General features: G+C 36.6%; 1 protein-coding gene across 1 annotated transcript in view; it reads right to left on the reverse strand.

Moving 5' to 3' along the window:
* Nucleotides 1-17458, reverse strand: part of PCNX1 (pecanex 1) — a 219248-nt gene that overhangs the window by 43823 nt on the left and 157967 nt on the right. The window contains 5 exon segments of the mRNA XM_036737003.1: nt 5856-6109; nt 8864-9079; nt 10234-10292; nt 11346-11475; nt 15909-16017. Of these exon segments, the coding sequence (XP_036592898.1) occupies nt 5856-6109; nt 8864-9079; nt 10234-10292; nt 11346-11475; nt 15909-16017 (768 nt within the window).

The raw sequence follows: 17458 nt of genomic DNA on the forward strand, positions 1-17458 counted from the left end.
AGACTGTGAATTTAAGAGCAGGGCCCGCTTTTTACTTTTTATCGCTAGCCCTCAGCACAGTTTCTGGCATATAGTAGGCATTTAACATATGCTTACTGACTTCAAAGTAGAGTCACAAAAGCCATGAGAGGAGAGGATTTAAAAAACCCTCAAGTTTATTTTTAATAAATACTGTAACACAGTAATGGACAATAGGAATAATGCTGACAAATAGGTAAGTTATCATTATTTGAAAGGCTCTACTAAAATCCTTCTTTGATATTTCATTATAGTGAGAGGTTACCATGGGCTTACAGTGTAAACACAGGCAGTTAACATTACTAATATGAGCCTGGACCTGATGTATCTATTAACTGAAGACAAGCTTAGCTAAATCCTGAGTGCCACATTATTAGAAACTTGGCAACAGTAACTCATTATGCCAAAATTACTAAGGTGGAGGGACTCAGAACTGGATAAAAAAAAAAAAAGCTTTCTACAATGATGAAAGAATGGTGGAAGTTTTGCTTTAAGGACTAGTGTCCTAGATAAATTGTCATTAACATCTGAAATACTGTGAACAAAAAAATGAGCTAGGAAACACTTTTAAAAGAATTTCTAGGTAGTTGACTATTATATCAAAAAGAGAATCTGTATAATATCATTCATGTATATAGTAACACCTTTTCTGGACCTTGATCTAATAGCATCTTAATAGCTGACTTGGGTTAAGTTTCATTACAATTAAATGGAAGATATTAAAACACCTGTACCTGCAGTGGTACTTATTAGGTAACAATGAACAATCGACTAGCATTTATTAATCAACTGCTAGGTGCCAGGCATACAAACACACATAAAAGCAATCCTTGATCTCAAGGAGTGTTCATTCTAGTAGAAGACAAGTGGTTCTAAGTGTGTACACACATATTATATATAAGTGAAACAAAAACAGAATAAAAACAAAAAAAGTCAAAGTAGTTATATACAAAGTAGTTAAGGAGAGAAGACACTAGTAGTTGGGGGCTTAGGAAAGACTTCCTGTAGAAGGTGGTACTTAAGCTGCACCTTGAAAGAGAAGAGGGACTGTATGAGGCAAAAGGGGAGCAGGGAGTACATTCAAGGCATAGGAGACGGCTGTTATAAAGACATGAGTATAGGAAAGGAAGGGCCACAGAAGGCTGCAGTGTGGGAAGGAGAGTAATGTACAATAAGGCTGAAAAGATAGGGCCAGTCGCGTGGAGCTTTGAAGGCTAAACAGAAGACAAGGAGTGAGAATAATCAACAATGAAACAAAACTATCATTCTCTGTAAACAACATAATGGTATACTTAGAGAAACCTAGAGAACCAACCAAAAAAGTAGTTTAAATAATTAACAACTTTAGCAAAGTTTGTAGGACAGAAAATAAACCCACATTAATCAACATTTCTATATATTACCAACAAAACACAGCAGGAAGAGTTAGAAAGAAAAATTCCATTTAAAATAACTGCAGACAATTTGCAATACTTGGGAGTGTACCTGCCAAGACAAACCCAGGAACTATATGAATACAATTACAAAACACTTTTTACATAAGTAAAGACAGCTTAACAACTGGAGAAATACTAATTGTTCATGAGTAGGCTAAGCCAATGTAATCAAAATCAAAATTTTACCAAAATTAATTTACTTATTTCAGTGCCATACCAATTACACTACCAAGGAATTGAAGATCTAGGAAAAACAGTAACAAAATTCAACTGGAAGAACAAAAGGTCAGGGATGTCAAGGGAATCAGTAAAAAAAAAAAAGTGTTAAGAAAAGCAGCCTGGCAATATCAGATTTCAAACTACATCACAATAAGGTCATCATCAAAACAATGTGGTAATGGCTAAGAAATAGAGGGGTGGAACACAATACACAATGGTAAATAATGGTAAATAATCATAGTAATCTAGTGTTTCATAAAACATAAGCTCTAAGCTTTTGGGGCAAGAACACACTATCTTACAAAAATTACTGGGAAAACTGCAAAACAGTTTGGCAGAAACCAGAGACCAGTATCTCATCCTATATGCCAAGATAAGGTCAAAATAGATAAATGATTTAGATATAAAAGGTGATATGAGCAAATTAGGGGAGACAGAAATTTTTACCTGTTAGATCTATGGAGAAGGGAAGAGTTTATGACCAGAGATAGAGCAGACCATCAAAAGCATAATGGTTACTTCTGATTACACGAAATTAAACATTTTTGCATAATATTAACAAAGTCACTGCAGTCAAAATTAGAAGGAAAGCATGAAACTGGGAAAAATTTGTATATCAAGTTTCTCTAATAAAGGCCTCACTTCATAGGGAACTAAGTCCAATTTATAAAATGAGCCATTCCTCAACTGATAAATGGTCAAAGGAAATGAACAGGCAGTTTTTGGAAGAAAAAAATCAAAGCTATATATAGTCACAAGAAAAAATGCTATAAATCATCATGGATTAGAGAAATGCATATTAAAACAACTCTGAGGTTCTACCTTAAACCTATCAGATTGGCTAACACAACACAAAAGAAAAATGATAACTGCTGAAAGGAATGTGGATAAACAGGGTCATTAATGCACTGCTGGTGGAGTTGTGAATGGGTTCAACCATTCTGGAGAACAAATCCAAACTATGCCAAAAGGGCTATAAAACTGTGGCTACCACTACTGGGCCTGCCTCCCAAAGAGATCAAAGAAAAAGGAAAAGGATCTATGTGTACAAAATTTTTTTTTGAGGGGGAAAGGCAGGACAGTCAGGGTTAAGTGACTTGCCCGAGGTCACACAGCTAGTAAATATGTCAAGTGTCTGAGGCCGGATTTGAACTCAGGTCCTCCTGACTCCAGGGCCAGTGCTCTATTCACTGTGCCACTTAGCTGCCCTGTACAATAATATTTACAGCAGCTTTTTGTGATGGTAAAGAATTGGAAACTGAGGGGATACCCATTAATTGAGGAATGGCTGAACAAGTTGTGTTATACGATTGTGATGGAATACCATTGTGTTATAAGAAATGATGAGCAAAATGGTTTCAGAAAAACCTGAGAAGCCATATATGAATTGATGCAAAGTAAGCAGAATCAGGAGATCATGGTATACAGTAAGAGTGTTATTGTAACAATGTTCAATTACGAAAAATATGGGAAGATCTATATGAACTGATACAAAGTGAAATGAGCAGAATGAGTGAATTACTGTACACAGTAAGAGCCATATCGTAATGATGTTCAATCGTGAAAGACTTAGGTACTCTGATCAATACAATGATCCAAGAGAATTCCAAAGGATTCATGATGAAAAATGCTATACGTGAAAATGCTAACATATACAGAACAGATGAACTGAATGCAAATTGAAATATAATTTTTTCCACTGTATTTTTCTTGCTTTTTTCTTTTTGCAACATGGCGAATATGGAAATATGTTTTGCATGATTTCACTTTATTATTCCTTGCCTTACCAATCGGTGAGGGGGGGAGAAAATCTGAAACTCAAAATTAAAAAAAGTGAATGTTAAAAATAAATAATACATTCTTTTCTTGATAGTACTTTTTCCAATTACATGTAAGGATAGTTTTTAACATTCATTTTTGTAAAATTTTGAGTTCCACTTTTTTCTCTTTCCTTCCCCCCTTCCCAAGACAGCAAGCAATCTGATATAGGTTATACATGTACAATCATATTAAACATATTTCCACATCAGTCATGTTGTGAAAGAAGAATCAGAACAAAAAGAAAAAAGTGAAAATAGTGAAAATATTTCGATCTGCATTCAGGCTCCACAGTTCTTTCTGGACATCATCAGCATTTTCAATCACGAGTCTTTTGATCATTCTATTACTGAAAAGAGCTAAGTCTATCGTAGCTAATCATCGTACAATGTTCTCTGATTCTGCTCACTTCACTCAGCATCAGTTCATGTAAGTCTTTCCTTGTTTTTCTGCAATCGGCCTGCTCATTATTTCTTACAGCAAGATAGTAAAAATACATTTTTTTAAAAGGAAAGCTAAACAGAGGAGGTTATGTCTTTTCTTAAAAGCAATAAGGAGAGACTGAGTAAGGCAGTCACCTGGTTACCTTAGTGTGGAGAATAGACTGGAGTGGAAAGTTACTGGTATCCTTTGCCAAATCCAATGACCTGTTCTCAGTCCTCAATCCTCTTGACCTCTCCTCAGCTCTCTGCCTTCATATTCTCTTCTCTCTAGTTTTTTGGGACGCTTCTTCATCTTAGTTCTCACTCATCCTATCTCACCACTCATTTTCAGCTTCCTTAGCTGGATCCTCATCCAGGCCATACCCTCCAACTGCAGGTGTCCAACACCATTCTGTCCCGGGCCACCTTCTTTTCTCTCTAGATATTACTTCACATGGTGACCTCATCAGCTCCCATGGATTTAATTACCATCTCTATGCTGATGATTCTTAAATTTACCTATCCTGCCCCAACCTTTCTGCTGACCTCCAGTCTCACATCTTCAATTGCCTTTCAAATACCTAATCTTTACATTCAGTAGATATGTAATATATTAAAAAACATAAACTAATAATCTTTCACCCAAAATTCTTCCCCATTTTAAACTTCTCCATCACTATCAAAGGCAATACCATCCTCTTAGTCTCGCAGGCTCACAACGTAGGTGTCATTCTTGATTCCTCGCTATTTCTCACCCATGCCCTCCCCCACCCCATCCAAGCTGTTATAAAGGCCTGTCCCTTTTACCTTTCTAACATCTCTGTAAAAGAACAGTACTACTTTCAGAAATAGAAATTTTGAAGAGGAGAGGATATGGGAGAAAAGATAATAAATCTTGTTTTAGACATATTGGGTTTGAGATTTCTTTGGGACAGCTACTTTGAAATGTCTAAAAAGCAGTTAGTTATATGGGACTGAAGTTCAAGGGAATGACTAGGGCTGGATTTACAGTTCTGTTAGTCAAACACACAAGAACTGATCAAGTCACCAAGAGAAGGAATACACCAAAACAAATGAAAAAAAAGGGGGGGATACACCAAGATTAGACAGCTTTTTCTCAGAGTCTGGGAAAGGGAGGAGAGATTTAGGACAGTAGCATGAAGGGATAGTTTAAAAAAAATTTTTTTTAAGGATAGAGAATTGGCTGTGTTTGAAGGGAGTTAGGAAAGAAGCAGAATATTGGGAGAAGCTGAAGATAACTAGGGGGTGGGGGAGGGTTTAGATAAGGAGACAAGAAGAACACGATGGCATTATAGATAAGAGCTGGCCTTGGCAAGAAAGTCCACCTCATTGTCAAAGACTAGGGGGAAGAAGAGTGTGGGAAGTGACGCTAAGAGATGAATAAAAGGGGAGTAGAGGGAGCTCATAGTGAATGGCCTCAACTTTCTCAGTACAGTAAGAGGGGAGATCCTTAGCTGAGTTGTGAGAAATGAGATGTGGGAGGAAGTTTGTAATAGCTTCTGAGGAGAACGAAATAGTGAATCAATTAGGAAGGAATAAAAGCAATAACTTGCTTAAGTAAGAGCCCATTTCAACTAGGATAATATGATTTTATAATGTACCTGGCAAAGAACCCACAAAATCTGAGGAAGGCATGAAAAAACTGCTAAAGGTTTATCGTGTTTTAATCATTCAAACTTCGTGTAGATTTCTAAATCAGAGACCAAATACATTTTTGCAAACTATTTCTGTAAAATTTATAACTAACTGAAGAGATGGCCATTATTTACTGCCTATCTTTAATATTGTATGGTTCAATGAAGTACTATTGAAGAACGGAATAATGTGACTTTGTAAATACATCATATTAACTGCTCTGGGATTGCAGAGATCATTTCTGTTTTAAACTATCAGATCTTAGTTAGTTCTCCAAATCCCTTACTTTAACATAGTATGTGGTAAGTATTTTCCGAAGATCAAACACTTGCAGCATAGACGCCGCACTGTTGTCAGTGATGCTGTAGCCTTCCAGCACATACTTGGTGACAAGAACCTCCCAAGCTAGCCAGCGTTGACTGAATGCAGCGTTAAAGGAGAGCATGTGGGGAAGATGACCAGGTTCGCAGCAACAGAAGCCATCATCTTCATCTACTCCTTCAGTAATGGCTTCTACTTCTCGTTGTTGGCAGTAAGTACCTTTAAAAAGAGAAGATCATTACAAAGGAAAGAAAAATGAAGTGGATAAATAGAAAACATCAAGGATTAAAACCAAAATAAAAGAACTCCACAAATCCTGAAATTTTGTATTACCTTAAGAAATATAGTTTATGTTGCTGACAAAAATTCAATTTAAGTCAACTGCTGATAATTTGTGTGTGGATTACATTCAGCAGAACTTTGTTTTTTTTGTCAAATTTCCTCTGTTATATAAAAATCCAGTCACTTTTCCTTACTGTCCCAAAATCTAGACCAATAACTTAGTTTAAAAGAAACATAATAAAGAATTGTGGTCAATCATCTACAAAAAGTAACATGGAGTAAAACTGGCCATTTAAGGAGGCAATTACTTATTTGGAATAGGCGAAAGTTCCAGGCAGTTAGGTATGTACATACCAAACGTTTGAGCAATGGACCTGATCTCAAGGCTCATATCCTAATTCACTGGTCATGGTGGGGGAACTGAAGTACTCCTTGCTTCCCAATGTCACATATAGTCTCTCTACCACAAACAAACTTATCATCCAACCCACATCCTGGTAGCTACCAATCCACAGGTTATTCTCTCTCTTTTCTCAATGAGTTCAGTGTATTTTCTTTGAGCCTGGCAATTCCTGCCATCGAAGTAGGGAACTTCCCAGTTCCTCCATCTATTTAGTTCCTTTGACCCATAACTCCTACTTTATCACACCTACACAGTCATGCCTTTGATCTTGTCAATACCCACAAATGTTCCCCTTCAATGTTCATCAACTCTGAACTTCTAACTGATCATAATCTTTCGTATCATTCAGTCTTTCCCAATACCTTTCAAACTCTAACCTAGCCTATTATTTGTCCTTCCCAGGACCTCCAATTAGGCCAGCACCTTTGCACTGGCTACACTTTGCTCCTTTGACTTCTTGTTCCTTTGCTTTATCACTGTAACTTGTCAATCCGTAATCCTCTCACACTCCCATCATCCACCTTTTCTGCTCCTATTCACTGTGGCTGAAGGAAGTCAGGAAACTGCTGTTTAAATCCATTACAAATTTATGTTATCTTCTAAACTGGGCCCTCCTGACAATAAAACAATCCTTCTACTCCACCTTACTCAAAACTGTGGCTATTCCAAACCTTATCATTGCCCCTTCAGCCTCCAAAAAGCCTGGCACCTTCTCAGCTCAGGACCTAGATTCATGCTTCACCAACATAATTATGATCATCTGACAAAGTTTCCTCTTCTCCCCTTCTCTTCTCACATCATCCCCCATTATTTCTTCCTTTACCCCAGATTCTAATAAAAAGGTGGCCCTTCTTACCAAACCAAACCCCTCCATACGCACCCTCGATCCCATGCATTCCTGTATTCTCTAGCAGATTGCTCCTGATACCACCCCCTGCTGCTTCTCTGAGTCTTTCCCATACAAATGCATATGTATGCGCTTACATGTGTGCATCACTATATGACCCTAAGGTTATGAACTTATATCAGTTCTCCAGATAATTTGAAGGGATTATAAGTTAAAACAGTTGTTTTAGCCGTTTCCTTCTGGGGGAGCTCCCTTGAACCAATAAAATTATAGGTCTAGACAGGAAAAATACTTTATACACAATGTACTGATGAATTAAAATTTTATTTCTAAGGTAAATTTTTTTTTAAATACTCCATTAAGTTATTCCAATGAACAGAACTATTTGAGAGTCCCAAGAAAGTTCTAATGGTAGACATTTGCAAAATACAATTAAGGGTTTTATAATATCTACTGCAATCCTTCTGGTAAAATGGAGAGCCACTAGTTCTGATGAGATATATTTTCCAGATCTCTGGGAACTGCCATGTAACCTGCTGATATACCGTGAGGATCCTGTGCGTTCTCATCAACCTTGACCCTTAACCTTTAGGTCTTCCAGACCTTCCCAAACTTTCTTACATGTGCTGGTTCCCTTAAGTATAGTGAGAGCTCCTTGTGAGGCCTGTCTCTCTTTTTCTATTTGTATCTCCAGCACTTAACACAGTGCTTGGCACACAGTAAGGAGTTTAAAAGACTTTTTCATTCATTCAATATTTCTGCACTTCAGTATCCTCATTTATGAAATGTAAAAGCTGCATTAGATGTTCTATAAGGTCATTTCCAGTTTCATAATCATCTGATTCTAACTTCTGACAAGGACATATGAACTGGGAATTTATATATCAGTCTTATAGAAATATGGGAAAAATTCACATAGGGCAGAGAACTGAAGCTCCAAAAATGAGTGTAATGCCTAAGAATATAGAAAAACAAGAAAACCATGATTTGAAAGTTGGGGAATTTCTCCCAATTTTGGATATATGGCAAGTCAAATCAATATCCTTCAATGCACGAAGTATCAGATAGATCATGAATCATTAATATAGGGAAGCTATTCTTGTGTCCTGTAACACTATAGTAATGAATTTCCATTATATACTTTTAAAATGCATTTTATATCTCAAGCTTACACCTGAATAAGCACAAATCAATCATAAGGCCAGGAAAAATAACTCAAACTACTCATGGTATGTTAATAGCATCACTTTCTTATACAAGGAATAGCTTATGACTACTCTCTAATTATGAAATTGAACTAATTCTGATTTTCCGTTTTTCCATTCCAAAAGCTAAGGCTTAATTTTATGTTAACACCTACTTTGGGATTAAGGTTATCACCAAATAAAACATATAAATCAAGACAGATGCAACTTAAGAAATAAAGTAATAAGCACCTTACCTCTAAATTCAAGTCCCCTCAGCTGGAAAGTGACAAGACCATTGCCTATCTCTATAAGATGTACCAATGCATTGAGATAATCAGAAGCAAGAATGAAACAGTCCCCAGTACTGTAGTTTCCCCATCGCCCAAGCAGCAAATCTCCACACAGACTATGCTGTAAGGAACGGGTTAAATGCTCATAAAAGATGGAATTCAGATTGTTGTCATCTGATCCTACAGGGATTAAAAAATAAAAACAAATCTTAATTCTCACTACTTTTACAGCCCAAGTGAAATAGCAGTGCTTAATATATTAAAAATGAACTCACTTCCAGTGAAGGTTGTTATCTAATTGTTTTTTGACAGGAGGTATCCATTTTATACATTTATAATTTCTAATTTTACTTTGGCCTATGATTTTTTACTTTAGCCTATGATTTAGTTTCTTACACTTTTTAATTTCCTCTCTTGTTTTGAAAGCATCTACCTATAATTCACATAGGCCCAATGTGTAATCATTTTTATAAAAACGAAAATTAAAAATGTTCAGGTAAAGTCCTTTCACATTTATCCACTTAAATTTCCTAATATACAGTATATTCCTCTGATCAAAGTTCAGATTATATATGAATCTTGTAAAATGGTAAAGGCATTTTAATAACATTTCCACATCACCAGCAGGGAAAAGGCCCTATTTGGAAAGAACAATATAAAGAATTATTAAAATAAACCATAAAAACCCAAACAAACTAGGAAAGGAAGTACATAAAAAATTTAGAGGTATAAGATAGATATGATTTATGGGAAAAGGAAAAGACAAAAAATGGACTTAGATCCAGACATGAATTCCACAGTTTGGGGCTCTGATTAAAGAAAGTGAACTTAAATTTAACTTATTCATTTCTCAAAGAAAAGAGTCTTCCTATGAATACTATTTTCTTTCACAAAGAAATATAAAAGAGGATGGGATTTTTTAAAAATAAAAGTTTTTGTTTAAGCGGGCCAGGCATGGAGGCTCACACCATAATCCCTGCAAAGGAGAAAGGCTTTTGGATCGGTTGAGGTCAGGAGTTCTAGGCTGCAGCAGGACTAAAGTCAATTGGCTCTCTGCATTAAATCCAGCACCAATATTGTATGCCTTCCCCAGAATGGGGGTACAACAGGTTGTCTAAGGAAAGGTAAATGGGCTCGTGTCAGAAACGAAGCAGGTTAAAACTTCCATGCAAATCAGTAGTGAGCTTAGGCCCAGGAGCGGATATTACCTTTCCAACCTATGAAAAGTAAGGAGATCCAGTCTTCTCATCACCATTTAATTAGTTTCCTAAAATGATTTACTTTGTGAGGTATACAAAGTTCATTTAATTTCAATGAGAAATTAGTGATATTACCTGGATTTCTATCAAGCTGGGAAGCCAATCTGGTGTTTGAATGATCCACACGCTTTGTGCTGAAGAAAATGAAACAAAAAATTCTTAATAGATTATACTATGTAGGAAAAAAAATAAAACTGAGGATGGGGGATAGAAATTGCAGAATGAAAAGAAAAACGTAATTTTATGAAAATTTACAGAAAATTAATATCTAACACAGGTTTTCCAAAATGTAACTCAGCTATCCGCCTAAAGTTAATAACAATAGTTACTAGGCATTTTTTTAAATGCTGATGTCATTGTTAAACTATGTACTTCTAGAAATGGGTAGGCAGTTAAAAAAAATGATGCCTGTGAAATTTGTGAGGCTGGCACAGAGTAAAAGATATGCTTCTTCTTGATTTTCAACTACTATATACTTGTAATCTTCAAAAACTTACAATTAGCTCCACCTGCCTCCCTTTGGCACCATGTGCAAGTTAGAAGAAAATATTGACTAAGCTCTGAAGTCTTGTATGACCAATTAAGGTCTATTACCTGACTAGCTAACATCCCATCTTGCTATGAACAGCTGACATTAAGCAGAAGGAGAAAATGATTTTTTCTCTATCCAATAATTAACTACTATGGAATATCAGCTCAAACCTACTTATTGGTATAACATGAAAGGTAAGTAATGCCTTTGTATCTTGCTAGTTATTACTTTGGTAACTTTTAATTGTTGTTCAGTGTAAAAGTTTGCCTTCAACTTCTGTTGTTTACTACCTTAGTAACATGGCACAAGTCAGATAACATCCCTGGGTCTCAATTTTAAATAGCCTCTAAGACTCTTTTCCAGTTCTAGATTTATGACCTTGTGATCCTAAACAGATCTATACTGTTGCTTAAAAAAAAAAAAGTCCCTTCCTGCAAAAAACACCACCCTAACAACACTGCCCACAGGAAAGGAACAGAATACAAATATTGTTAACACCAGGCAAAAAAGGTATGCTTTAGGTTTAAAGGAGAAAGAAAAAGGTCAAACTCTATAAATTACTTTGTTCTTTAAATGATTATAATATTAATATGACAGGGTTCAGTATTAAAAAATAACTTTTAAAAGGCTTCTAAATAAGTTTAATTTTGCTCACTTGTAGTCTCTCTCCCAGAATTTGACTGGTCGAACATATGAAGTGATGAATATTGCACTTCCCAAAAAGGGGTTTAGTGGAGTTGAGAAGAAGGCAGATATAGCAGCCTGGACAAACAACATGGCTGAATCTGTGGGAAAACTGGTTAAAGAAGATACCATTTATCCTAATCAGACAGTAGCACTATGAAAATGGAAGGGAAAACAGATTTCTTACAAATGCATTTTGGTTCTTGTGACTGGGTAAATGAATCCTTTAAACAAAGGCATAAAGGGGTAGACTGAGGGTTGTTTGAATGAGAGTATATTTCTAAACTTAATTCATACACTTCAGTCATAATAGTAATTTGTACTCTCCTATTCCTACTAAAGAAATTTCTAGAGACTAACGATGGAATAAACGCCCAAATAAGATATCTCTTGATAATGGTGGCTCCCAAATACAGATTTCAATAAACAGGAGAAAGTACAGGAAGAAAAGCCAACAAGGGAGATAACAAGTAAGTAAAGGATAAGCCTAGACTAGATTTTTCTGAGGTTGAAAAATGTGGTTTTTTCTATCCAAAAAAGATCCTCAAAATTAATAATTAAAATGTATAAAATGTTAAAATATGCTTTTTCTATTTTTATATTGCTAGTTTTTACTTTTATTTACAAGAGTTTAGGGAAATTCAGAAAATAGATTTTGGAATTCAGTGAACATTCTCAAACACTTACTATGTAGTAGGCATTAAAGAAGATACAGAAGTGCATTACACTCTCGAACTTACAATAGAAATAAGTCAAGTAAACAAAAAACTTTAATATAAAGTAAAATGTTTTAAGTACATTAGAAAGGTATATAGTACTGTGGAAGCAAAATCAAGCAAGGCTCAAACTTCACCAAGTAAAGTGTGTACATGTATCAGAAATGAAGAGAGTGGGGGTGGGGTTGGTGAGAGCTTACTCATCAAAAAATCAGCAGTTGCTTATTCCAGGAGTTAAAGCAATTAATGGTAAACTGGGGGATCTTGAGACAGTATGCTATATCTAAGAGGATCCTAAGGACAACATAAAATCTTCTATTCTGCAATAACTGTAGCTGTTTAACCCAAAGTAATCTTCTAAAACAATTTAAAAGTACATAAACAAATAATATATATGTACGTGTACATACATATGTAAGTTGTTTTTTTCACCTGTCTGAATTCTCGTGACTACAATGGCCTGAGAAATTCTTGCTACAGACTGACTGTGAATATATAAATATGATTCTCATAGCTCTGATTCTAAATACAGCACAATGCGGTTTTTTTTTTAAATTCAACAATATCTGAAACTTCAGAGCAGGGAAAGATCATTTCTGACTAGAGAAACAAAGAATGCTTCACGGAAGAGTTGGAATTTGAGCAAGGCCTTGAAATATGAGTAGAACTTGAACAAACAGGAGTATAAAGGATGATTACAGGAGACATACACATGGGAAGGCAGAAAGTATTCTAGGTATAGAGATTAGCTTTTAAAAAAAAAAAGGCACAGAAGCAAAAGTATGAGAGAACATATGTGCCAAAGGGAAACATCCCCTCACACCAATGCTCAACTGAGAAAGAGATTACAGGCACTGTAATGGCAAAACTCCTTTTGATCCAAGATCACACATCAGAGTTCTACAGGGCAAAATCAAATCCTTACTAATAAATGTGATGGGGCTAGAAGAGGGAGTGGGGATTGTAACAATCAAATCACCAGCATCATAGAAGGCCAATGCACCTGGCTCTCTTAGATGAATGCCTTTTCTTAGGCTGTCATATGCTTGTGCCCATGATTCCTTTCCACTTCTCAGATGTGATGGTTATGGGGCACTAATCATAGCTGTGAACAAATGCTAAGTCTGTTCACATTCTGCCAAACCTGTGTTCTTCAGCCCTAAGGCATCCTTGCTGAAAAGTTGTTTCTATTGTCAACTATGCGAATATTGGAATGCTGATGGTAACAGCTCAACAATTATGAAAAAATGTATTATTTTGTTTCATTATCTTTGTCCCTAAAATTACTCCTCTTCTGAATTTCCCACCAATCCTTCCAGGTTTGTAGCCTTGACATTATCCTACAATACTAACCACTTCAGTTTATGCCTTCTACTTTTCACCTGAAATAAATGTCTCCTGACTCAAATCTCTCCCCACAACTGCCAAAGTGGCTTTCCTAAAGCATAAGTCTGATCATATCACCCCTCCTCCCATTCAATAAACTTGAGTGGTTCCCAGTTATCTCTAGGATTAAAATAAAAATTCCTGTGTTTGGCTTGTAAAATTCTTAACTACCTGGCTCCAATCTATCTTTTCCAGTCAACAAGCAATTATTAAGCATCTATTTCATGTCAAGCACGGTACTAAGGATACAAAAAAAGGCAAATGACAGTCTGTGCTCTCAGGGAGTTCACCGTCTAATGGAGGAGTCAAAAGCAAACAACTAGGTAAAAATATATACACACAAAGGATAAATCAGAAATAATCTGTACAAGAAAGAGACTAACAGCAATGGGGACTGGAAAAAAGCTTCTTGCAGAAGGCAAGACTTAACTAAGACTTGAAGGAAGCCAAGAAGACTAGGAGATGGAGAAGAGGAAGGACAGAGTTTCAGGCATGGAAGATAGGGAAAATTCCCAGAGCTGAAAGATATAGTGTCATTTGCAAGGAATAGCAAGGAGGCCAGTGTCACTGGATGGCAAATTACATGGAGGTGGGAGGTGGAGGCTGGGCTGTGTAAGAGCACTGGAAAGGTAGGAAAGGGCCAGGTTATAGAGGGATTAAAAAGCAAAACAGAGGATATTATATTTGATCCTGGCAGCAATAAGCAGCTACTGTAGTTGACTGAATAGGAGGGTGATAAAGTTAGAATTGCCCCTTAGGAAAACCAATTTAACCACCGAGTGGAGGATGGACTGAAGTGCGGCAGGGAAACCCACCAGCAGACTATTGAAATAGTCCAGGATGATAAAGAGTCTATACGAGAGTAGTGGCAGTATCAAAGGAGAGAAGGGTGCAAGAGAAAATTTAAAAAAAAAATTAGCAACAGATTGGATATGGGAAATCAGAGAGAATGAAGAGTTGAGGATGACATGTAAATTGGAAACCTGGCAGACTGAAAGGATGGTGGTACCTCTAATGGTAATAAGAAAGTTAGGAATAAAAGTGGGTTTGGGGAAAAGATAGGGAGTTTAGTTTTAGACTGGGTCAATTTAATATGTCTATAAGACATCCAGTTTAAGATTTCCAACTGGCAGGTAGAGATGTGAGACCAGAGGTCAGGAGAGATCATAGGGCTGGACAAGCAGATCTGAGAATCATCAGCATAGGGATGAGAATCTAATTAATGGGAGTTGATTAGATCAACAACTGAAATAGTATAGAAGAGAAGAGGGCCCACCACAGAGCCTTAGGACACACTGATGGTTAACCAGTGTAACCTAGATGGAGATCCAGCAAAGGAAACTGAGAAGGAATGGTCAGAAAGGTACTAGGAGAACAGCATTATCATGAAAACCTAGAGAAAAGAAAGTACAGTGTCAAAGACACATCCAAAAGGATCAAGAAGGATGAGGATTGAGAAAAGGCCACTGGATTTGGAAGTTAAAGAGATTATCGGCAACTTTGAAGAGAGCATTTTCAGCTGAATGATGAAGTCAGAAGCCAGACTGAAGAGAGTTAAGAAGAGAGTAAGGGGAAAGGAAATAGAGGAAGCCCCGATCATAAAGAGCCTTCTCAAAGAGTTAAGCCAGGATGACAGCCAGCATGATAGCCAGCAAGGATGGATCAAGTGAGGGCTTTCTGAAGATGGAGGAGATATGGGCATATTTACAGGCTGTAGAAAAGTAGCCACTAGACAAGGAGACATTGAAGATTAATGAGAGTGGTGATCACAGAGAAGGCAATATGCTGGAAATAATGAAAAGAGATTTCTTGTGAATGTAGGGGGGCTTGCTTTGGCAAGAATGGCTACCTCTAAAGCTGAAACGGTGGAGAAAAAGGAGAAAGTGGTCAAAGGATGAAGAGAGAAAAGGGAGCTCTCAAGTGAATGGCCACAAATTTTTTTAGTGAAGCATGAGGCAAGTTTACTCCCCAGAGTCTTTCTCTTTGCTCCTTACACAAAATACTCCACTACTTCTTTCTACAGGCTGGCTGTCCCCTTTCTATGGAATGGGCTCCATCCTCACCTTCAATATTTAATTAAAACACCACCTTTACCTTGAGCTCTCCAACTGGCTAATGTCTTCCCAGCCTAACAACCCTGTAATTAAGTACAAGGAATTAATTTTGCATTTATCCTATACATATTTATTTACTCTGTACATATTGATATATGTACCAGATGTCTCCCCCAAAACAATGTAAGCACCTCTGAAAACAAGGACTATTTTATTTCTGTCTTTGTATTCTAAACACCTAGTCTAGTTCCTAGCCCAGGTACTTAATCAATGCTTGATAATTAGTTGGTTGCTTTAGTCCATAATGAACAATACACAAAATGCTTTTCCTACAAAAAAAGTAAATGTATTTTTGCAAAATTTTAAACAGAAGGATACGAGGTACAGCAAAAGGCTGGGCAAAAGCATGAAAAGCAGAGCCCCATGTAATCTGCCATGGTGCAATATAAGTATACACAAACCGCAACTTATATAGAAGTTCCCAAAGCTGCAAGAAAAGAACAGAAAAGAAAAATTAGTAAGAAAATTTTATCATCAAAATTATTTGTAATTTAAGAAATTAACGGAGACTATAGTATCTTTTCTTAACAGGAAAATGGCAGGTCTTTTGATATTTGAGTCAACAGTTAGAAATTCTAAGTCTCCTACAATTTCAGTACATTTTAAAAAAGAAGGATCATTATCCATGACCTATTTCATGGGTGTGAGTTTGACTTTGGTTCACTTTGATGCCTTTTAGTGGCACTGCAGTTAGGTGCCAAGGGAAAGAGGGGTAGAACCTTGTGGAAGAAACAAAGTGCACAAATCAGGTGATTCTTTCGAAATAACTTAAGTGGGTATTTTTCTCAGAATAATAAAAAGTATATTAATAGTAAATATTTTCATTAGCTCTTCGACTACAAACTCATATATTGTACCACAATTCATACTCTTAGCTGCTAAGGCTGCTGGTGGTACTGTAGATAAAGCACCTGTCCTGGAGTGAGAAAGACTGGAGTTCAAATTCAGCCTCAGAAATGTCCTAGGTGTGTAATCCTGGGCAAGTCCCTTAATCTGCCTCAACTTCCTCAACTGTAATATGGAGACAAGAATAGCGCTTACCCTCATGGTTGTTGTGCGGACCACATGAGATAGTAATTGTAAAGCGCTTAGCACAGTGCCTGGCATGCAGTCTACATGCTATATAAATGTCAGTCATTATTATTAACATTATCATATTCATAGACCCATTCTCCCTAATGACTATAGGCTGGGAAGATAATCTTCTTCAACCAAAAAAGGCATGATACTACAACTGTGGAATTTTTGCTTGAATGACTGTCCTCCTGGAACTTTATTTTCTTACAGATTAGTAAGATAATGTCTAACTTTAATCTAAAGGTTTAAAGAGTTACAGCAATCCTATGTGCCTTCTGCTGATTCTCAATATCTTAGAAACACTTCTCTGTTCCACTGTTCATTTCTATTCCGATCATTTCCTTGTTCATCAGGAGAGGAAATAAAAGGATACAGTAGCTGATGTGGTAAAATCTCACATTGTACAAATAACTCAGAGGTAAGATATGGATGATCATAAGGATAGAGAGCTATCTTCAAAGGCAAGAAAGACCCGAGAGTTTATGTTTCCTCTCTGACAAATAATGGCTGTGTGACCCTCAGTCACTTAACTTCTCAGTGCTCTGGGCGATTCCTGAGATCTAAGTTGCAGACAAGGGGCCAATCTACATTAGCAGATGGAGTTTCTCATCTAGCATTTCTTATTAGAGTGAAAACACAGATCCCTTCTTTATCCCTAATTCTCTAGTTAAACACTTTTAAGAAGGGAAATGTTGAACTCCTTCTATAGTTTTACTGCTAAACACTGCCCTCAACCTTGAACAACTGAAAAGAAAAATAACTGAATTATAATAACTTTCTAACTGTTCTCC

The sequence above is a fragment of the Trichosurus vulpecula genome, chromosome 8, assembly GCF_011100635.1.
Source record: "Trichosurus vulpecula isolate mTriVul1 chromosome 8, mTriVul1.pri, whole genome shotgun sequence".
In the NCBI taxonomy this organism is placed as follows: Eukaryota; Metazoa; Chordata; class Mammalia; order Diprotodontia; family Phalangeridae; genus Trichosurus; species Trichosurus vulpecula.